Raw genomic sequence first — 21,624 nt, 5'->3', positions numbered from 1 at the left:
TACTTTACTGTTGCCACTGGATCTGTATAGTTTTTAGTCTCAGTGTGACATCTAGTGGGTTGATGTGATAATGCTGCAGGATGCCAGGTGTACAGCACAACTTCATGTGTGATGGTGTTTCTCTGGTTTGAATTTGTTTTTTTTAATTTCCTATAGTGTAAAATCACAACAAAGGAAATGGATTGAATAGCCTAAATCTAATGGGCGCCATCATCATGACTGGTTGAATAATTATTCATATTACATGTCTCAACACCGTCATTAGTGTTATTATCATCATTACCTTACAGAACATAATCAAAGGCCAATTTTAAGAAACTGATGGATGAAAATGTAAATTAAATTTACTTTATTGTGTGGCCACATTCACACACACATATATACATATATTTGACTGATTCATTGAACTGTTGTTATTTTTTCACCTCACGTCATATGTCTGCTCTTTCAGAGGTCTATCAAGGCGACAGACGGAACTTCCTGTCAGAACTTTTCATAATAAAAGCTAAAAGCTTGTTTGAACAAAAAAAGAAAAAATGAACATTCTTGCGCTTTTATTTTGTAGACAAAATCGCTACAGAGGAAGTGATTCTGTGGGTCACTGTTTCTGCTTTGATGGAGATGTGACACTGTCGTGACTGTCATTCACTCTCAACCTGGATAAAAGTAGAATAAGAATCTCAGGTGGGAGGAGAGTCTCTGTTTAGATATATGCCACAGCTTAATGTGAGACTGTCAGTTCCATATTTCAAAGATTAAAAAAAAAATCAGATCATCAGAATAATCTGGCGGGCCAGATATTATTGCTGGCGGGCCAGTTTGGGCCCAGGGGCCACTGCCTTACAGTATCACTGGTCCCGGTATCTGCACAACAAGAGAAACAGGGAAATTCTCCAATTAAAGCCAAACTGGAACTATTCAGGTCAATGGGTGTGTGCATGCAGAAAGGAAGCAGCATTTCCAATAACTGAAAGTGAAAGAAAAATCACTTCAGACGCACTATGCACTCGGACAAAGGAGTGCCACATTTCAAGTTTTCTTTAGTTCAAGTTCAGAGTTATTGGTAAGAACAATGGATGAATATCAACACACGCTGTTTTTTGAAGCTCTGAAGGATCTGACGGACAGAGAGAGGGAGAAGATACGAAGACACTTTCAGAAGAAACGAGATTCGGCGGGAGGTGAATGTGGAGTGATCGAAAAAGCTGGAGACAACATGTATAAAATCAGCTTCAAGGAAAAAGACGGTAAGGAATCACTTTGTGTTACAGTTAGTTCTCTGTAGAATATACTTTATTTGCGTTTGTTGTGACTTTGGCTGTTTACTACAGACCAGGAAAGGGTTCTGCAGAGGAAGTTTCACACCATCTCTCTTCCTAGTGGGGAACTGCGTCTGACAGTGAGCCGAACAAGCTCACCAGAGCAGCCATTCACACAGGTGAGCTTATTTCACCCTGTTATGTTGTAATGTATTGTAAATATCTGAGCTGAATGATCTGGCCTGACCAGATTGAGGGAATTTCTGAGAGGCATCAACGTCTGCACAGTGCTGAGACTGCTGTGATATAAAAGATTATCATTTAGTTTTTTATCTTTTTATAATTTACAGATCTAATTCTTATCTATATAAAAGATTTATATAGATATAAACTCATTCATTTGTTTGATGTCGGTTTTTTTCAGACATTTACAAAAGCAAACACAAAAGGCCTTGAGAAAATTTTCAAGATGGAGATTTACCTCTTGTATTACCTGAGAGACAACCTGAAAGCAAATAAAGTGCTACAGAAACAACTCTCTTCTATTGGCTGCACACTGGAATTAAATTTTGATGAAGAGGAAGCAGTGGTTCGGGGAGATATTGAGAAGGGGCCTGGAGGAGCTTTTGGTGCTGCAGATAAATGGGAGATACAGGTGGATCGGATCTTCATTGGTCTTATAGAGAGCTACCTCTGCTATCATGTGCTTGAGGCTAAACAACGCAAAATGCTACTGCAGGACAGCTCTTTTGTGACTGATGACATTAAAGTTTACTCAGAGAATGGTTACCCTGTGGTTGTGGGAGAAGCTGAGGCTGTGAAGGAGAGGATCGCAATCCTGGAAAAAAGCACGCCATCCCGGAAGGAACTGCCAATCATGGTGAAGCAGTTCAAACTGGTAGAAGAAGAGTTCAATAAGGAAATGCGTGCACAATACCCAGAGGTTAAAATCCTCATAAGCAATAACATGATCATCATGGAGGGACCGGCTATAGGGGTGCAGTCAGGAGCTACCAAACTTGATCAACTGATGAAAAATGTTAAAGAAAAGAGAATGAAGCTTCCTACAGACTTAATTACCTTCATAACATCCAGCGGTGCCATCTCAAAGTATGAGGCTCGCTTCCAGCAGAGTCTCAGAAATCCTGTTTCCGTAGAGGTGGGCTCAGAGCTAGTTCTGTCCAGTTTGTCCTCTGGTGCCCTGGATGAGGCTTGGGCAGCAGTAAAGAGAGACCTGAGTTTGGACACTGTGAAGCTGCAGGGCACTCCAGATCTGGACAGAGTGAAGGAAATCCTCATCAAAGCCAAGAATGAGGCAAACTGTCGAGAGTTCAGAGTGGACATCAGCTTCATCCCAGGAAACAGTGGAACACCAGGGATCAAAGTACGAATGGTGGGCTACAGTGAAAATGTGACCAAACTGAAAGAGGTTCTGCATGACTACCAGATGAATCAGGCTGAGATACAAGAAGTGCTGAACCTACCCCATCCTGAACTGGTTCACTGTTTTGATAAACTCCTGAGCCTGATTGGGATGAAGCAGACGAAAGTGACGTTCAAAACCTTAAACCTTCCATGTCCTTGTGTGCTTGTGTCTGGTCCCCGTTGTCATGTCCAGGAGGTCAAGGAGGCCCTAACATCAGCTCTAGCCAGCCTGACGTTAGACTCCCTGGTTCTCGATGGACCAGGGGCTCAGCGGTACTTCCAGGGAGAAGGTAAAGTGGGCAAGGACCTGGTAGAGAGCTCATGTCAGGTCCTTATCAGGGAACAACAAGATGTGTTTTCACCAGATGTGAAAACCAAATCACAAAGCTTCAGCAGCCCCAGCATTCGCCCAAGTGTCCAACCTAGATTGCGCAGCAATACTGTTGGGAGCATTGCAGTCAGCAAACCAAACCTGAGGATCAAGCTTGGCAGTTTGGAGGATGAGCAGGTTAGACAGTTTTTATTCTTCTCTACTTTAAATCAAATCTTAAATACAGCAGCAATGCAACATGCACATCATGTTATTTCACACTATTTCCACAGGTAAATGTGTTGGTGGCTCCCATGCGCAACAAACAACTGACTTCTACTAATATTGGTAAAAGTCTTTTGAGTAAGGCAGGGAACGTAATCAAGTCATATTTTGACCCAGTGGCAGCAAATTATACCATCAGCCCTGGAGATGTTCTGCAGGTCACTGGGCCTCCATCTCTTGGCTGCTCCAAGCTCTTCTTCATTGAGTGCTTGCCTTGGGACGGAGTCATCGGACGGAGTGCACAGGTAAAACAAAATACCTGGTGGATAAAAAAAAAATGCTGTGTGATGAAGACAAAAGGAATACATTCAAATTCAAAGTCCATTTACTGACACAAAACCAATGAAGTGGTTCTTGCTGTATTAGTTGTATTTCAACACCAGGAACAGTAATTGTCAACACTCAGAAAATTGAACATTTGAATGTTAAACAAAATCATTAAGCACAAATCTAGATGGTTGCAGTTGAGAATATAGCTAAAGCTATTTCTGCTTTCAGTTTCTGCTTAAATCCAACAAGAACTTTGTTTGAAGCATACAGAGGCCTTTAGAAGGTTAACAGGCAAACTAGCGTATCAAATGTACCACTGTATGGCCTAGAATTGGGTACACGGAAGTTTTTATGGCTAAATAGCAGCATAACAGCAAAACATTCTTGTACTCCATCTCTCTTTAATCTGTTTTATGTGAGATGAACTCACACATAAACTTAGAAATAAATGTGCAATGCAAGAGTGACCTTTGAAAAACTGTGACTAAATGTCTCCCTTTTGCTTCCTAGGCTCTTAGTAATGGGCTGAAGGAATGCTTGGACCTCTGTGTACAGCAGGGCTTGAGTTCAGTCGCGATTCCAGTTATTGGACCTGGAATTGTGTTAAACTACCCGCTGAGAGAAGCCATTGAAGTTCTGACTGAGAGCATTCACCAGTTTGGATTATATGCATCCTCTGGTACTCTGACCACAATCCATGTCGTCATTAAACCTGGCTATCCTGACTCTGAGGAGGTGATTATCAACACTTGGACAACTGTTGTATCTGGTTTGTAAGACCTTTGCATGCATGATTTACTGATGGGAGAGTGTTTAATATCTGTCTTTTTATGTACAGTGCTTCCATGATGTCTACAGACAGCTCAGCTTAAATATGTGCCAAGGAGGCCAAGGTAAACGAGACAGTTATTCAGACTACTTTGATTAACTTTTACAAATACAGCTAGGAATTTGGTAGTAATACATTTTCTTCTTTTCCTTGAGTTTCCATTAACATTCTTCAGTATTAAATAAAATATCAAACAAATATGAAACATGTTGTGCTTTTCTTCCTCTCAGTAATCTTCAAGTCCCTCACCACTGACCTTGATGACATCACAATGACAGTGGGAAGTGGAACTAAACTACAGGTGGTGTTTGGCGACATCACTAACGAGACTACAGATGCGATTGTGAACACGACCGACTTCGTTAATTTTCAGAACGGTGGGTGAGAGCTGCTGTAGCTGCAGATGCGTAAAGAGGCATCATGAGCAGGAAGATGTGCTATAACTGTTATTTTTGCCAAGAAGCGCGGCTCTACTGATGGAAATGTTGGTTGGCAGGTCTACTGCTTTGGTCCGGACATAAATATCTCAACAACTAGCTTGTGTTAGCATGCTAACTTGCTAAACTAACATGGTGAACATGTCTTGTTTTTTTGTCTTTACTCTACAGATGGCGTGTGCAAAGACATTTTAACTGTCGCTGGATCAGTGGTGGAGGCTCAGCTGAAAGCAGGTGAGCAAAGATCACGTAGAAATTTTCAGGCAACACGCATTTAACAGCTTCTAACTCATTTTGCCTCTGTTTTGTTGGGTGTAGCAAAAGTAAATCGAGGAGAGGTTTTCAAAACCCACTCTGGATCATTTCCCTGTAAAGCCATTTTACATGTGTGTGGAGAAAAAGATGCAGGCCTCATTGAGCAACTGGTGTGTCGCATCATCCAACTGTGTGACACCTCTGGATACAAATCCGTGGCCATTCCTGCCATCTGTGCTGGTAAGTATTGCATGATCTAATTGTCAGTTAAATTGTTTAATTGTTTTTCAATTCAGTTTAAATTCTGCCACTCAAAAAAAAAAATCAACCTCTTTGGTGCAGGAGTTGGTGGGATGGACCCCTGCATCGTGGCAGGTGCCATCCTCAGAGGGGTCAGAACTGCCACATCGTCCACTCGCCTCCACTGTGTCACTGATGTCCGTCTCATCCTGATTAAGATCAATGTCTTCTTAGAGTTCAAAGAAGAGGCAATGCAGGTGTTCCCCACTGCAGTAATCAACAGAGGTGACAGGAATTTTCACAAGCAGCCTTCTTCTTTTGTGGTGGTTTAGAAACGTGTTCTTTAAAAAAAATCTGAATTATCTTATTTTGTTCGGTTTTTTCACTGATTGTTTTGATCTTGCAGTGTCAGTACCTCAAATGCCTCAAGAACAACAACAGCCACTAAGGTCTTTGAATGCAGACCTGAGCATCCTCCACACCAGCTCCATGAATCAGAAGTCTGCCTTCCTGTTCGTGGGTACTGGCAGAAAAGATGTCGACGATGCCAAGATAAAGCTGAATGATCTGTACCAGGCTCAGTGCTCCACACAAAACTTCACAAAGGAAGAGCTGGAAGGCCTCACTCAGGATGACATTTACGATCTGAAGCAGCTGGTGGAGACAGAGGGTCTGTACATGCAGAGGGATCCGTCTGGCCTGGGAGGCTTAGTGGTGAGTGGGTTAAAAGATGGGGTCAGCAAGGTGATGCTGATGATTAATGCGTCTCTACACGGCAGCCTCAGGAGAGAGGTGAGAGTCAGGGACGAGGATGATTTGTACACACGTGTGGCGTGGTGCATTCTGGGACCTAATGGCAACTGGGAGAGACTCCCCAAAACAGCCAATCATGCCCTGGAAAATAGAGTCGTAGCAGGAGGGATAGTGGATGCACAGAGAATCCCATGGACTGTGCATCTACGGACAATGGAGGCCACGAGACAAGGAACTAGACAGACAGCAAAGCTAAAACGACTTAAGAATCTTCCAGGTGAGATGAAAATGATTTTGCATTATATCATAACAAAAACAATCATTTTGTGGTTAAGATATTTTACATTGAAGTACATATGTCATCATAAGAGGTGACAGTAGCAGAAAATACGAGAAAACACTGAAACTATTTATTTTAAATGAAAATTCTCAGCAACTTGGATTTTTTTCACCCTCAGGGGCATCCATGTTAGTTTCAAGCTGAGTTTCAAAGTCAAAAATATACTATACTATATAAATTAATTCCAAAAATCTAGAAAAATGGTGCCAGTAAAAGATTTTTTTTCTTTTTGCACATCCTCACAACCTTGTTGAATTACATTAGTTGAATTACATTAGTTGACCAAATGTAATAAAACACTGGATTTTCATTCCATCCTCTAACATTTTTCAGACTTCAATCTCCCTCTGTACTGGGACAACATGGCTGATGGGGACGACTTTAAGGTGGTTGCACTGCAGTCTTCCTCTGCAGAGTACCGGAGAGTTAAGGAGGCCTTCAAACGAACTGTTGCCAAGACTGTAATGAAGGTACTGTAGGTAGCTTTCCATGGAGAAAACAGATTTGACAGATTTGATTGTCTGTACACACAAATTGCACAAAGTCACTTTAAATTTTTCTTTTTACAGACAGATATTTTAACATTAAGACTGCAGTGTATTCAGTACCTTATATCTGTAATAACTAAATAACTTTTTAATTACAGTTTTTGCATTTTAAGTGTATTATAAATGCACTAAATTTGACTTGCTTTTTATTTAATGCTTTTTATTTCAAATGACATTCCAATAACAAGGTTATTTTGGCAGCTCACAATTTTCTTCATTATCTTTTTTCATTTTAGATCGAGCGTTTGCAGAATATTCATCTGCGTCGGGCCTATGAAGTGCAGAAGAAGCGCATTTCTGATAAGAACCTCCAGAATGACGCAGGTGAAAAGCTTCTGTACCACGGGACGACCCAGGACAACTGTGACTCCATCATGAAAACTGGGTTCAACAGGAGCTTTGCTGGGCAAAACGGTAATTATCGTATATAGCCATTCAGGATGAAAAGCAGGCATGTGTCTCAGCAGTGTAGGATCAGGTCCAAAAATAATGTGGCATCTGCAGACTGTGGCTGCTTACTGTCACTGCCCTGTTCCCATGCAGCAGAAGAATTTTTAAGGAAAAAAGGGATCAATTTATTTGATTTAAGAGTAAAAATTACTGCATGTAAATCTTGTTACTATAGGTTAAGGATTTTACAGACTCACTTTTCAGTGTATGGTTTTATCTGGACTGACAACCTAAGTGTTTCTAAGATCCTGGTTGGAGACCCGATTGAAAGCAGTTATCATGGCATTTTGTGAAAACATGTAGATCAAAGTATGCGTCCCTCTGCACTTCCCTCTGTGCTATATTTCTGTCAACAATGCTCATATGAGCAGGTTTTGTAACAACCATATGGGCCAGTTTGAAAGGCTGTATCATATAGGTATTGGGTACTTGTTGTTAATCCCCTGTTCTCTCTTATTCTCAGCAACTGCATTTGGTCATGGAACCTACTTTGCTTTAAAAGCCAGCTACTCAGCCCAACCCACCTACTCCAAGCCAGCTGCTGATGGTTCTCAGTTGATGTTCGTGGCTCGAGTCCTGACTGGCGCCTACACTCAGGGCCAAAGTGACATGAAGGTGCCTCCACCCATCAACCCCCAGCAGCCCCATGACCGCTACGACAGTGTGGTGGACAATATAAACACCCCCAGCATGTATGTTGTGTTCCATGATAGCCAGGCGTACCCAGACTACCTCATCACCTTCAAGTGACCATGAGGGAGAGTTTATGTCTTTTCCACTTTGCAAATGTAGAAATATAGAGAAAGTCTTTAGAATAATGTAAAAGAGATGTTTTCAGGTATGTTTACTTAGAGTTATAGCTATATGTAGGACTGTTTGAAGAGTAAGAAGAATCAAAATGCAATATGTAAACTCTAAATATAAAGGATGAATGAAAAAAAAAAAAATAATAAAAAAATAAAATATATATATATATACACACATACACACACACACACACACACACACACACACACACACACACAGCTTTAGTTTTAAAAACTTTAGCTTTAGCTACTTGTGTACCTGCGGAGTGCAATATTTTACATACCGTACCGTTTCTGGATTTTGATTTTGGATAATGATTCTTTGATGGACAATTTTGTGTTTGTATTAAAAGCCATAGTTTCTATACCAATCTAAGCATTAAGGCTGGAGTGTGGGACCTTTAAATAAATGTCAAGTACATTCAAGTTACGTTCAAGCCTTTCCCGAGCAAGTCCTCATACTGCGGATTAAACCTATTAGCACCAGGTAAATCTGTGTTTGGTCTGGAGTTTTAAATCTGTCATCTTTGGCGGCATTCCCTACCAGTGACGATGCATTTTACGTCAACCAGCAATTACATGTTTGCCAGAACTGAAGAGGGGAACAAATGTAGCAACAGAGATGGAGTAGGCTACAGAAACTCGTAGTACGGCTGAGTGCAAGGCAGGAAAACCTAGGAAGCATCCAAAAAAAGTTTCTGTTGCTCCAAGTGAAAAAAAAAAACTTAACAGCAAGGACAATCAGATCATAACTGGTGCGGCTTTTCCTCATTGGAGACCACTGTTGGTGTAATTACTCTCACTGCCAGAGGGGGGAAACACAAGTTCCACGCTGCAGGTTTAATAACATATGTTGAATCATTGATGGTGCCGCTGTAAAGTTTTGGACATTGCTACTAATGAAATAAAAATGTTATATGTCATCCAAGTATCACCACTGAGTCACAGTCATGCACAATTATTGGGAACTTGCCACAAAATTCTGCTGTTATTGATCTTTTATTTGGTTGATATTTGCATTTGTTGTTGTACAGAAAAAAGAAGAGAAGAAACTGATTTCATATAAAGAGGTGGGATGAATACTCAAATAGAAATGTCGATATTATATTTAAATTTAATTGTAGTTGAATTGTGGGGGTAAATATTGAAAATTGTTTATGTGCTAAGTTAAAGCTGTATTAATCACTATTTTGTACATTAATTGTAACATAGCATCAGAAGTGTTGCTCAAATCCACTGAGAATTATCAATCAACTCTGCAGCTCATCTGAGCTTTTGAGCATCTTTTAGCTCATTGTTTTGATTTCTAACTCACTGTCTCACTGACCCAATCAGCCCTGTTTCTATTAGAAAGCCTTTTTTGTTAAACTGATGAATCCACTTTATGCTGCCCGCCCAGCGCCAAATGGCAGACAGACAAAGTTAGCAAAGAGCTGGTGAACATAATCAATCATCTATCATCAGCAAAAGAAACAGATATTTTTCTCAGGAGTCAGTGGAGACAAAAAACTAAGCTGAAAGGTAAGGAAAGTGAATACTGGGCTAAAATTCATCAGAAATTCCAGTTGTAATTTTGCTCTGTGTCTTCTGGACTTTTAAGAGAACATCATTTTTGTTGTAATAATTCTGCCCCCTAGTGACCAGATAGCTATTACTGCAGCTTTAAAATAGAGAAACTCCTGTATTTGTATGCTGGGCTAAAAATCATTTCAAAAAAGATTTTCGAATGGTCAAAAAGACAAAAAAACAAAAACAATATGAGATAACATTGTTTGATCCAGTCTTTCTTAATCATAAAAAATCACACAGCTTGTGTTCAATAGGGTAGAAAACTGTTTTGATTTGCCTATTGTGAATTCACAAATTGAAATTTTAAAAATGTTTTTTTTTGGGCAGATATTAGTGCAGATACTTTTCTTATTACTACTACATCTGCAGAGTATTTTAAAACTATAACCATTGTTATAAGTACTGAAGCTATACCTGTTGTAAACCTACAGTTACGTTACTATGTTATAGGCCTATATAAGTGTAACTGAGTTAAATGATGTCGGGCATCCGTGATCCTGCCGTGATCCTCAGGGCTGGATGGTGACAGTTGCCTGGCCGTAGACCTGCCTGAGAGCAGGACAATCCAGAGTAGCGATCACCCTGGTGGAACCAGTCCTCTGCGGGGTGAAAAACTCGGTCCAGGTCAGAGAGGAGCCGCCCGGGATCATGCTGAAACCAGAATGGTCAGGAGTTAGATCGCAGGAGGACAGGGTTGATTTTTGGTGTCATTTTTACTGTTAAATGATAGTGAAACAAATGGCTAAAGACAAATGGCTATGCTATGTAATAAAAGTACAAAACACAGGTGTTACTATTGCTTTATACACTGACAAATAAGCTGGAATTCGTTAGAAAGAAAATCAAAATTCATGACCATGTAACAGAACACTTCTTTTAATAATAATAATAATGATAATATAATGATGGAATTCATTTTGGCTCTGTTTCTCCTCTGAAGCATTTTCAGGAAATTGAATGGACATGATGTAGTTATGAATAAAAAGCATCTATTCCACAACTTACATGAAAAAAAAAAAAAAAACGTTTTAGAGTTTTTATGTAATTTGAATATCAAAACAGGAGTTCAATTCAGACAGTGGATTTCTTTTATAATGCAAATTTGACAAAATATCTGCAGCCTATCATGAGACCTTTGTGCTACACAACCTACACACAGACGTGAACAGATGAATGAATGCTGTACTGTTATGAAGATTGTGCTTTTAAATGAAAACAAGTGATTTTTCCCTTCAGCTGAGGGTTTGTATCAGTTATGACAAAGGTACCGTCTTTAGTTTGACACCCAGACACACACGTGAAAACACAACTAATTCTTCTGTGCTGAGCTCACCTGTAGTATTTGGACTTGGGCGACATGAGGCCAGGTCCTTCCATGCGAATGTAGACGCCCTCCAGGCTGAAGGTGAAGGGGTTTGTAAACTGCACACTTGCCATCATCTCTTCACTGACCCTGCCTCCACCGGAAACCTGAAGTACACACAAGACATCCATTATACGAACAACTTCGCAAATTCCACCTTCAAAAACTTACATTCATAAACTAAACAGTGTTTGTTAGTTCATCAGTTGTTGGCTCTCACAAATGACTGCAATTAGATCATGTAATTTTTGAAAAAGAAAGTAGTACCATGTAGGGTTTGTACAACAAGCTGATCCCAAGAAATTAAATTGATTGATTTGTATAGAAAGTTTTAGATATGGCCGGAATGAAAGCAAGCGTTGTTTCAGACCTCAACGATGAGTTTGGGATTGTGTAGGGTGACGACTTTCATGGCAGTGACGATCTGGCCAGTCTCCTTGATCTTCCCAGTAACAATGAAGTTAAGGTTGGCCTGTTCCACCAGTTTACTCATGTATTTCTTGGACTCAACCGTCACCAACTCCTTCACACCTGCAGAATGTAAAAAAAAAAAAAAAAAAAATGCTGTGATTATTTCTCTTTAAATTGCATGTGTCTTTTTCCCCTTTAGATCAATAATATTTATGATCCAAAGCAGGTACAACAGATTTTGAAGGTTCTGAGATTTCTAAGGTAGAGGACTGAACTCATGTCTAATGATTTCCAACAGTGTTCACATTTGAGTCTGTGCTTGTTGAATGAATTTGATAAAAAAAAGTGTATTTTTGTTGGTTTTATTTGATTAAGACGAAAGTAACACTCACTTTTGTTGGGGTCAATCTTCACTGTGGGAGACTCGTTCAGGAAGTCATTGCTGGTGACTCCGGTGTAAAACACCACGCTCCCGCTGATGTAGGCTTCCACGGTGCGCCTCTGGTCACTTCGGTTTATGAACTCCAGGCTCAGCTCGAAGTCGTCACCCACGCTGATCTCCAGGGTGGGGAGGACCAGGTCCACGTCAGCCGGAGGAGGGTTGGACTTCTCTCGTTTGCAGCCGTACTGCTCTGCTTTTTCCAGGACGGTCCGCTCCTCTGTGCTGCCTGGATTGGATGATTGAAATAAATGAGTGTGTTTGCACATTTCTATATGTCAAAAGGAAAAACATTGATGCTTGTTTTGGTTTTATCAAAGAGTTTTACCTTCCTGATCATCTGCATCTGTCATATTTGGAGCTCGCAGGACTTTCTTTACTCCCTCAGTAACAAAATAACTTGGGCTTAAAATGGTCTGAATAGAAAACTAAAGTGTTGGACAGGGTAACCAACCTTCAGGGAACTTGTACTGATCAGTGAGGTCGCGGCGGGTCATGCCTCCCGGAGCTTTGGTCAAAACCAGGCGGCCTATGTGAGTCTGGTTCACTCTGACTGGATCCATGGTTCCATCCTTCCTCCGGGAATAAAACACCACATCACTGTTGACCTGTCAGGAGAAAGACAGTGAGACTCCACAAAACTCCAGCTTGAGACCTGACAAAGAAAGCTACAGACACAGTGTGAGCCCACAGTATGAAAGACAACTACTTCAGACAACAATAAAAAAGAAACTTTTTACTGACATCAACAGTGAAATAATATAGTTTAAAGATTCACCTCAGCAAACACAAAGGCAGCATCGAAGGGGAAGCATATCTGCCCATGTTTGATGGCCTGGACCGACGCAGGGCCACATCTGTACATACCTTGATGGATAATGGGAAAAGAGATTAAATATTGATGCCCCATACGTGTATTTACTTTTATCCTGACTGAAAACACAGAAAACAATGCTCCATTCTTTGCATTGCATTTATTCATAGAATATACTGTACAACCCAGAGAGAAAACAATTTCATTCACATTTGTTTCTTTTGTGACTGGGATTTATCTGTTAATAATTAGAACGACAATTAATACAAACCATAAGCTGTTATTATGAAGCCGGTAAATATCTCATGTTTTTTTTTTTTTTTTTTTTTTATTTACCATCGCTTGTCTCCTGTGGTGTTGCATCCACAACTTGCCAGCCTCCAAAGCCAGCTGGGAGGTCTGGCCTGGACATGTAGCACTCATTCCAGCAGTGATAGTTCCTGACAATGACAAACATTATTTTACATATCATTAGGGAAATTATCATTATCATTATCTGAACATGTTAGTTACTAATAGATGCCTTAAAATCATATGTCCTTCACACTGGCCGCCACAGTACTGCTACAGCCTGTATTGTAATACAGGATCCTATGTGAAAAAAGTGAATGGGGTTTTCAGAATCGGCCATGAATTCTCTTCCCAATCTTCATCAAAATCATGTAATTCACTTTTAAAACACCTTTTCATGAACCTGAGTGTTAGTGGGAACAGTACCATCCTCATAGGCCACGAAAACAGAAAAGAACACAAAAGAATTAAAAATGTCGAGGACGATGTGGTACCAGACAGAGTCTCTGGTGCGTTCGCGGTCAATCGCTCCATTCTCCTTCAGGATGATGTCAGTCTTCAGGTTCCCGTCGTTGTCATGGGCAGAGAAGAAGTTGGTGACGACCCGGGATGGGATACCCAGACAGCGCAGGACTGGGACACAGTAGCAAAGACAGAAATCAAGCACTGGACATAGAACAGAAAAGAAAACTGACCAGACGTTCTCAGCCATGATAAGAGTTGGTTAAATTCTGTAAATGCTGAGAAAAGGTGCTTCTATTCTTCCTTTCCTATGTCCTCGAGCCTAAGACTTACAACAAATATCTTTCATTAAAGGAAGCAGGGTATTTATTACTGTCTCACAAAGAAAGGAAAAGTGTCTTTTTAATAGGGAAAATGTAAATTTCTAGGATCCATTCCAGATCTCACAGGTGTTGAAGACCGCGGCGTAGACCCAGCACTGAGCGTAGCACACTGGCATCTTGCTGCTGGCGTAGGCGAGCAGGATGTCTGTGCTGCCAGTCCAGGAAGTGGGCGCCACTCCGTAGGTGTAGTCGCCGCTCCAGTTCCCCACCAACACGCCATTATCATCATCATGAGAATTCAGCTAAGTACAAGAAATCAAATAAGCATGTTTCCCTGAATCTGCGGGTCAACAGGGTGATATCATGCTAAAAGATAAAGCCATCCTAACTGGGACATACTGTTGTAATACTGCTACTGTGCCAGTTACTGTAGCTGTTCTGCCTTTGTACGAATAACTACTTTCCATTGCCAATAGGTTAATTTGACTCACTGTATCAGTAACATTGTATATTTTACTATACAATAATAGTATTTACATACTGATACTGTATTGACTGCATCTCCAGTCTGTCTCAACCCAGTCTCATCTGTTTTAAAGTATGTCCATAAATATTTTCTTACCATAGCAGAGGCCTTTCTGGTCACCTTGATGGGGTCTCCTCTGTTGGTGATGGGCATCTCAGACCTATCCATGATGTATATGCAAGCATCCAGGACTCCATAGTTAAACTGGGAGAAAAAATAGTTCAATTAAAAAAAAAAAGTATTAGTCTAGAAAGTCTTGATCATTTTGTTTTTTTTCTCCTACCTGTCCATAGTTCCAGTTTCTCTCAGAGATGTCGTCGTGGGCTCCATGGTAGATGATCCCCACCTCATTCATCACACACTCCTTCCTCTCAGTCTCATCATCCAGAAACACAGCATCAGCTGAGAAGAAACAGCAGGTCATGTGGATGATATGAACATGGAGGTGAGATAAAAGTGAAAACGTCTTGTTGCATGTCGATGGCTCAATAAAATGACAAAAAAAAAGGTCTAAACCGACCTGAAGCCCAGGGGTTGAAGAGGATGTAGAGGTCTCGGCTGTTGTCCCGCCTGGTCCTGCGGATGCCGAAAGGCGTTGACACGGCAACGTACATGCTGTACTTCCCCACAATGCAGTTTGCTGCAGGAGTGATACCCATGGTGATCTCGTTGCCTGATTGGTTTGTGATGCGGCCTGCCCAGGAGCTCTGACGCTCCTTGGTGGGGAAGACAGGAATGTAGGTGCCCTTGCTGAACTGAGGGCTGGAGCCTGGGTGGACAGTGGGCGTTGGCTTATTTAAGTGAGTGGAAACACATGGTTTTATACTGCACCATACATATGTGAAAGTTATGCCACAGTCAATAAAACATTGGTTTTTGTTGTCTTGAAACGATTTGAAAAGATTTTTGATGCATCTACATTCTGCAAACACGTGAACTGGACTGAACACGTGATCCAGAATTAAGAGGTTTTAACAGGATGGAAACTGAACTCACCGATGATAAACTCCACAGCAATCTTGTCTGTTGATACATAGGGGCGGTTGAAGGTGATCTTGACCTGGAACTCTTGTCCTCGGCGGACGATGAGCTGGTCAGAGTGGTAATGCATGGTGTGGTGTTGCATCTTGTTGCTCTCATTTGGCCTCCTCATCATATCCACGTCAGTGATGTCAAGGTACTCTGAAGGGACGGAGTCAGAGACAAGGAGGAAGGAGCAAGATGTCTCAAAAACTTCAGGATGGATTTGCATTAGAACGAGCCACAAAACAACTTTGGAGGTTTGGATCAGACTTCATGTCTTCAGGACAGTGAAAGCAAAATGAATGAGCCTCGTGCCCAGCAGTGATAGGGTTGACTTCACCTGCCCTCCTCAGCTCTGAATTGGCTTGTCTTTGAAAACTTAATTTAATTAGGTCATGTCTCTACCTTAATTGTACACTTTTATGTTATATTTATGCCTTACTATCACATCAGAGAGGCAAGAGAGGGCAGAATACTCCAGATTATCACAAGTATCTTGCTTATATCAACAATTGTCAGCAAGTGTCAGCAGCTGCTAACTGTAAGTAGGAAATCCTAATTTGTTATTTGCTGTCAATTTGATATCCTGCTCTTTACCACGGTAATTACCGACATTGCATTAATAAATTCCTGTCACATCTGGATATCTCAGTGTGTGCAGCTCTGTGTGCAGGAAGTGAACAGAGTTTATCCTGGTTGGATGTCATTCATGTGTCAGTCATGCACAGAACCGACTGGAAACAGTGTCATTGAAGACCTTATCTTCTCCAAACAAGACACACTGTGACATCTGTCTGCTTTTTTGATAAACTTTTGCTCCATTGTGTATCAATAAGAGCTTATCTCATGACAGGCTTCTTTTTAAGCTTATAATCTGAGAATGACTTTCCCACATGAGGAATTTCATCTGCTTACACATTTGATAACATATCATCTTTTTCCTAAGGTTTGAAGCATAATTACACAAATACTGTCTACACACACACACACACACACATCACAATACCCCTCCCTCACCAGTCAGAGGTGGAAGTCCTCTTGGGCCTGGTACACCAAAGAACTCAAAATCGGGGATGTCACTGGAGGCAGAGTTGGAGCTGGGGATGGGAGCGGCGGAGCGGCCACGGTTGGTCACCTTTGGAGGGGGTCCAGAGGGTGGAGGGGGGGCGGGAGAGGGAGTCGGGGTAGCATCTTGATCAGACATGGTGATGATAGCTCAGGGTGGATGATTCCTTGCAGGACTGGAAGAGGAGAGAGGATAGAGAGCATGTATTTTTATTTTTCTCACTTGTATTTTTTTGCACAGATTTCAGTATTTGCCACATTGCGTCTCCATTGCTTTCACAGTATTTAATATAAAATATAATTGTGCAGTAAAAAATTTATTAATCTGACGCATTTTTAGTAAAATGCCACCTCCTCGCCTTTGATGTCATGTCTGTAAAAGGCTTGTACACCAGTCAGTGTTTTGTGCAGTTTTTAAAGGCTGAATTCTGATGATTCATTCCTGCATAGTGGGAGAGCTGCTTTCACACTCATCTGCTTTACATATGTGGGGAAACGTGCCAGTGTGTGCGTGTGTGTGCTCATAACTTTTTTTGCAAGAAGGAAAGAAAAAAGCTGTTTAAGCTAAGCAAATAAAAATATGGATGTTCATGACTGATGAAACTTTCTACATGTGTAGATAAAAACAAAGAGCAGTTTTCAAATCACATGTGGTTTTTTTAAATGTGTGTCTGTGGGTTGGGGTAGAGGGGAGTTTACAGTAACACCCCCTCCTGTGAGGATGCTGGTGAGGAAACATACTCTTAGTGATGGGTGTTTATTTTCACTTCACAAATATTGTCTTGTGTGTTTGTGGTCACGCAGAGAGGAACACCAGTTTTAACACAGAGCATCAATCATGTCTATTAAAAGACAAAGTTCTGCACAACTGACAATTAACGGTCACTGCCAGTCATCGACCCACAGCAGTCCCACAGGGTTTCCTTTTGTGCGATATCATGTTATAATGACGTTATGTTATAGAGAAAAAGTATTGATATAAAAACACAATTCAACATTGTGGAGTGTTAAAAGTGGTGCATGGGACTATTTATTAGTAGTTCCTGTAATTTTATTACCACAGAACCAGTGGTAGTAGACGTTGTATTGTAGTAGTGGGAGTATTACTCGTGGGAGTACTCATTCATATTTGTATGTATGAAATAAATGTTAAATGAACTTTATGTACATTTGTTCAAATAGTGTATTTCATGCACAGTTTTGAGGTACTTTTGAGTATTTCCATTTTCAGCTACTCTATGCTTCCATTGCACTACACTCAGAGGCAAGTATTATACTTTTTACTGAACTACATTTATTTGAAAGCTTTACGAATACTACAGTACAGTACTACAGTTAGTAGTTTTTTTAGATAAGATTTTACATATAAAACATATGATAATCTTATAAATATATGATGCATTGTTGTAGATTAACGTACCAAGCAAAATAAATATTGCTTTCTCGACCAGCTGCAACAATAAAGAGCTGCTTAATTTATGCATCAGTTATAATAATCTTATAATATAAAATAACATAATAATATAGCTTTGAGAGGGGCCATTCTGTTGCACAATGAGTTCTTTTTCCATTGCTTTTCTGATACTTCTTCTAGTTTTATATTTATAACCTGTTTGCATAACTTTAAAATAAGTATTTACTATGTGTTGTCGTCTGTCTGTCTGTCTGTCCATGTGCCAGCCTGCAGAGGGTACACATGTCTATCTCTGCCATTGGCAGTCAGTGTGAAAACAGAGCTTTCACTGTGCTAAACGATGACTCATGCAGCCAAACATGGTCCCAAACTTCCCTCCTCGTCAGCGCACTCCCACATTACGCAACAGTGAGCCCTTTTCTCAGGCAGGTGTGTGTACTACAAACTTACTTACTACATACTGTGGACCCTGCTAGCATCTTATGAAAACAGATATTGTGTATGTAATGGTTAAATCAGTCTTACCACATACTTACATAATCATCGTGGCAGAGACTTCACACCTCTCTGACAGGCAGCGGAGCCCACTCTGCCTCCGGGAAGCAGGTTTTAGGTGGTAGACCCCATGTGGGCTCAGGGGTTGATGTAATTTTAGCTGTGTGTCATGTTTTGTGGATTTAATGAGTCACAGCGAGCGGTTTTTGGTTTGTTCCTTTCACCTTTAGAGACAATTTTAATAATTTCCACTCCTCCATGAATGGAAATGACTTTACCTTGTACAACAACTGATACGACTACTATTTGTAAAGTACCCTAATATTATCATGATCAGTTCTACTGCCATTGGAGTGGGTTAATCATTATTACATTTCTCTATAGCAACAACTGACAATTTTTTTTAATTAACAGCTATTTTTTATTAATGGCAAAAAAGTCAGAAAATAGCTTTAAACGATGCCCCATCTTTTCATGTGCCAAAGGTCATATCTCCAACTTTTTGTTTTATCTATCAGTCCAGAATCCAATATGTTCAGTTTGCTATCATAACTTGCCATTACTGACATTTGAGTAGAGCTTATCTAATGATTGAATGTCTATCAAAACTATTTAAACTGCTGCCTATGTCAGTCGATTAATAAATTAAAGGACTAGTTGTTTCACTTTTTGCTATTATTACTTGAACAACCACTACTGCTGCTCTTTGTGCTACTCTTGTTGCTGTAATTTGTCCTATTCTGAGGCCAGTCTGTACAATATACAACCAAAAGTATTGTCTTTATGAATAATGTTCTATATCCTAAGATTTATAAAACACTCTCTATCTCTAAAATTACTACCACTCCCAATAGTTTTGGGTTAAGGTTAAGTAAAAGTACAGAGGTATTATCAGTCAAATGTTCCAAAGCATCAAAAGTAAAAGTACTCATTGAACACAACAGACCCTTTATGTTGTGATTATTCTACACTGTTATTACTGATGCATTAATATGGAAGCAGCAAATATAGTGAGATAAAAAGTGTAATACTTCACTCTGAAATTTAGTAGAATTATACAGTAACATAAATGGAAATACTCATCATCAAAAGTCTGCTTATCCACAATACTTGAGTGAATATACTTACCTTACACCCCTGAGCTACAAACTTCTCCATTTCTTAAACACGTATTCAGTGACATATTCACACATAATGTTTCTTAACACAAGTCTGACAAATGCTGACACGGAAAACCTCCACACAGGTTTAGGAGCAGTAAAAAACCCATGGTTAAAAAAATAAAACAAAAAAAAAAAAAAGAAAAAACTGAAAATGTGATGCAGCCACGTAAACAAATTGTGAAATGCATCAACAATTGTGATGAAACACAATATGTTCACTATATGTTTCGTTAGTGTTACTTTGTTTCTTCAAAATAGTTTCAAGTACTGTGCAAAACTTTATAAAAGACTCTCAGATGTGCCGGCAAATTCATTTGCATCATCACATCTGGAAGATATAAACAAAAGAGTTTCCAAACTGCTGAGAAATCTTGGTGCAATAAAACTGTTGCACCATAGCAGAGTTCACTTACCAATGAAAACCTTCGTATCTGTTTCAGGACGCTGCTCAGATGCAGTTGGGGAGAGAAGCTGCTGTTGGTTGGAGTCAGTCTGCTGCTGCTTCTCCTACTGAGAGCCCTCTGCTCCTGCTTATATACCCTACAGGGGCAAGGAAGAGCTATCTGTGTGTGTGTGTGTGTGTGTGTGCATGTATGTGTGTGTGTCCTCTGCGGTAAAATAGTGTTGTCGTGGGTGTAACCGGTCAGTCCAACTTGGGAGCAGGATGTGGAATCTACCATCTCTGCACAAACCACAGCTGGACGGGGCTCAGAGAGATAAAGTCACAGACCGATCAAACTGTCAGAGGGGACAAACTTTGATTTACACACACACACACACACACACACACACACACACACACACACACACACACACACACACACTTACTGTGATGAAATGATTACCTTACATCTTTCTTATATTAATTTCTTGCACGTCTTTGTTTTGTTTCATTGTCTTCGTCTCACACTTTGGTCCAGACTGAAATAGCCCAACACCTACTGTATGGACTGCCATGAGATTGTGTTGAGGCTTTCATGTTCCCCTCAGGATGAATTGTAATAACTTAGATGACCCACACATCAATCAGCTATCCGGCTTATCCTTATGAGGGTCGCAGGTGCGGCTGGAGCCAATCCCAGCTGACACTGGGTGAAAGACGGGGTACACCATGAGCAGGATGGATCACAGGGCTGACATATATGCTCACATTCACACCTATGGGCAATTCAGAATTAACCAAACCTGCATGTCTGTGGACTGTGGGAGGAAGCTGGAGTACTGGGACTAAAACCCACACAGGGGAAGAAATGAATAAGCAAACTCCACTCGGAAAGGCCCCAGTCAGCCGGCAGGTTCAAACCCAGAACATCATAATTGATAAACATCAGTATGTTAGCAAATTAACACCACTGTGCTTAAGTACAGCTTCACTGAATTGCTATTCTTGTTAAAATCATTATTATTGTAAGTGGGTCGGCTGATGAATTTTATTCTTGGCTGAGAAGTTGAAAAGAATAGTTGTCTGTGACCTTGTGCAACATATGTGATGTATTAATTTAGTATTGCAAATGATTCATATTTATCTTTGGCCCAGTTTTGCAACTGCATTGTTTGCTCACAGACGGCGCACTGACTGATATCTATTTCAGTATGTTTGTTCTAATATTGTTGATTTAAGTATTTATCTCAGCATTCTTTGTAGTTTTGCTCATTTTGGTTCTGTTTTAATTCTGTCTCTTCGGTCGCAGGTGTGTTTGGGGTCCTGGGTGTCCACTCACCTTTGATGGCCGTGTGGTTTGTTGTTTCTTATTTACTGGAGTGGTGTTTTTATTTTAAGTGTTGGTTTTGGTTTGTGTTATTGTTTCCATGGGGAGGATACTCCCAGTGCTCCACCAGTGGGTGTTTGGCTTTTGGTCGCGGGTTTGGTTTTTGTTCTTAATAAATAGCCAATTATGCAACAAGTCCTCCAAATTAAACAACTCCTCTCCAGAGCCACACATAGAAGCATTTTCTGATCTGGCGCCTCTATTGACAGGAAATCATTATGTTACAAATCACTGTGATATATTGTGGCAGCGCTGTGGTTAAAGTTTGGTTTGCTTTAGGCACAAAAACG

At 40.4% G+C, this 21,624-nt stretch overlaps 2 protein-coding genes across 4 annotated transcripts; one reads left to right on the top strand and one right to left on the bottom strand.

Annotated features, from left to right (window-relative positions):
* The first annotated feature begins 958 nt into the window (after positions 1-958).
* On the top strand, positions 959-9,135 carry parp142.2 (poly(ADP-ribose) polymerase family member 14-related sequence 2.2). Of its 2 annotated transcripts, none has more exons than XM_071459470.1 (14): positions 959-1,247; positions 1,332-1,438; positions 1,684-3,192; positions 3,288-3,524; positions 4,060-4,284; positions 4,388-4,442; positions 4,609-4,755; positions 4,987-5,049; positions 5,134-5,310; positions 5,413-5,595; positions 5,717-6,340; positions 6,737-6,873; positions 7,188-7,365; positions 7,865-9,135. In XM_071459470.1, exons 1-14 carry the CDS (start codon positions 1,073-1,075, stop codon positions 8,149-8,151), a joined length of 4,104 nt encoding a protein of 1,367 aa, XP_071315571.1. In that variant the 5' UTR covers positions 959-1,072; the 3' UTR covers positions 8,152-9,135. The 2 variants fall into 2 exon arrangements, with proteins under 2 accessions (XP_071315571.1, XP_071315572.1); XM_071459471.1 differs by having other exon boundaries at positions 1,168-1,247; positions 1,381-1,438; positions 7,865-8,298.
* Positions 9,136-9,187: 52 nt separating this feature from the next.
* On the bottom strand, positions 9,188-20,140 carry f13a1b (coagulation factor XIII, A1 polypeptide b). Of its 2 annotated transcripts, none has more exons than XM_071459472.1 (15): positions 19,979-20,140; positions 16,446-16,669; positions 15,402-15,587; positions 14,926-15,174; positions 14,689-14,807; positions 14,502-14,609; positions 14,004-14,181; positions 13,589-13,727; positions 13,140-13,243; positions 12,768-12,856; positions 12,444-12,597; positions 11,943-12,218; positions 11,510-11,670; positions 11,110-11,246; positions 9,188-10,427 (listed from the first exon to the last, which is right to left on the bottom strand). In XM_071459472.1, the coding sequence occupies exons 2-15, from the start codon at positions 16,630-16,632 to the stop codon at positions 10,286-10,288; spliced, it is 2,229 nt and encodes a 742-aa protein (XP_071315573.1). In that variant the 5' UTR covers positions 16,633-16,669; positions 19,979-20,140; the 3' UTR covers positions 9,188-10,285. The 2 variants fall into 2 exon arrangements, with proteins under 2 accessions (XP_071315573.1, XP_071315574.1); XM_071459473.1 differs by lacking the exon at positions 19,979-20,140 and adding an exon at positions 18,444-18,548.
* Between the last annotated feature and the right edge of the window lie 1,484 nt (positions 20,141-21,624).

This window comes from Trachinotus anak, unplaced genomic scaffold (assembly GCF_046630095.1).
Source record: "Trachinotus anak isolate AG129_WGS33_773 ecotype Australia unplaced genomic scaffold, CSIRO_AGI_Tana_v1 ptg000023l, whole genome shotgun sequence".
In the NCBI taxonomy this organism is placed as follows: Eukaryota; Metazoa; Chordata; class Actinopteri; order Carangiformes; family Carangidae; genus Trachinotus; species Trachinotus anak.
Note: the sequence above shows the minus strand (reverse complement) of the source record. Positions and strands in the feature narration are given on the sequence as shown.

What these genes read in the sequence shown, in the direction of transcription:
- parp142.2 (XM_071459470.1), top strand. Translation starts at nt 1,073, where the DNA reads ATGGATGAATATCAACACACGCTGTTTTTTGAAGCTCTGAAGGATCTG. An exon ending in CTTCGTTAATTTTCAGAACG is followed by an intron (nt 4,756 to 4,986) that starts GTGGGTGAGAGC and finishes TTTACTCTACAG; the next exon opens with ATGGCGTGTGCAAAGACATT. An exon ending in ACGACTTAAGAATCTTCCAG is followed by an intron (nt 6,341 to 6,736) that starts GTGAGATGAAAA and finishes AACATTTTTCAG; the next exon opens with ACTTCAATCTCCCTCTGTAC.
- f13a1b (XM_071459472.1), bottom strand. Translation starts at nt 16,632, where the DNA reads ATGTCTGATCAAGATGCTACCCCGACTCCCTCTCCCGCCCCCCCTCCA. An exon ending in CTTCAACCCCTGGGCTTCAG is followed by an intron (nt 14,808 to 14,925) that starts GTCGGTTTAGAC and finishes GTTTCTTCTCAG; the next exon opens with CTGATGCTGTGTTTCTGGAT. An exon ending in TCAGTACAAGTTCCCTGAAG is followed by an intron (nt 12,219 to 12,443) that starts GTTGGTTACCCT and finishes CATCCAATCCAG; the next exon opens with GCAGCACAGAGGAGCGGACC.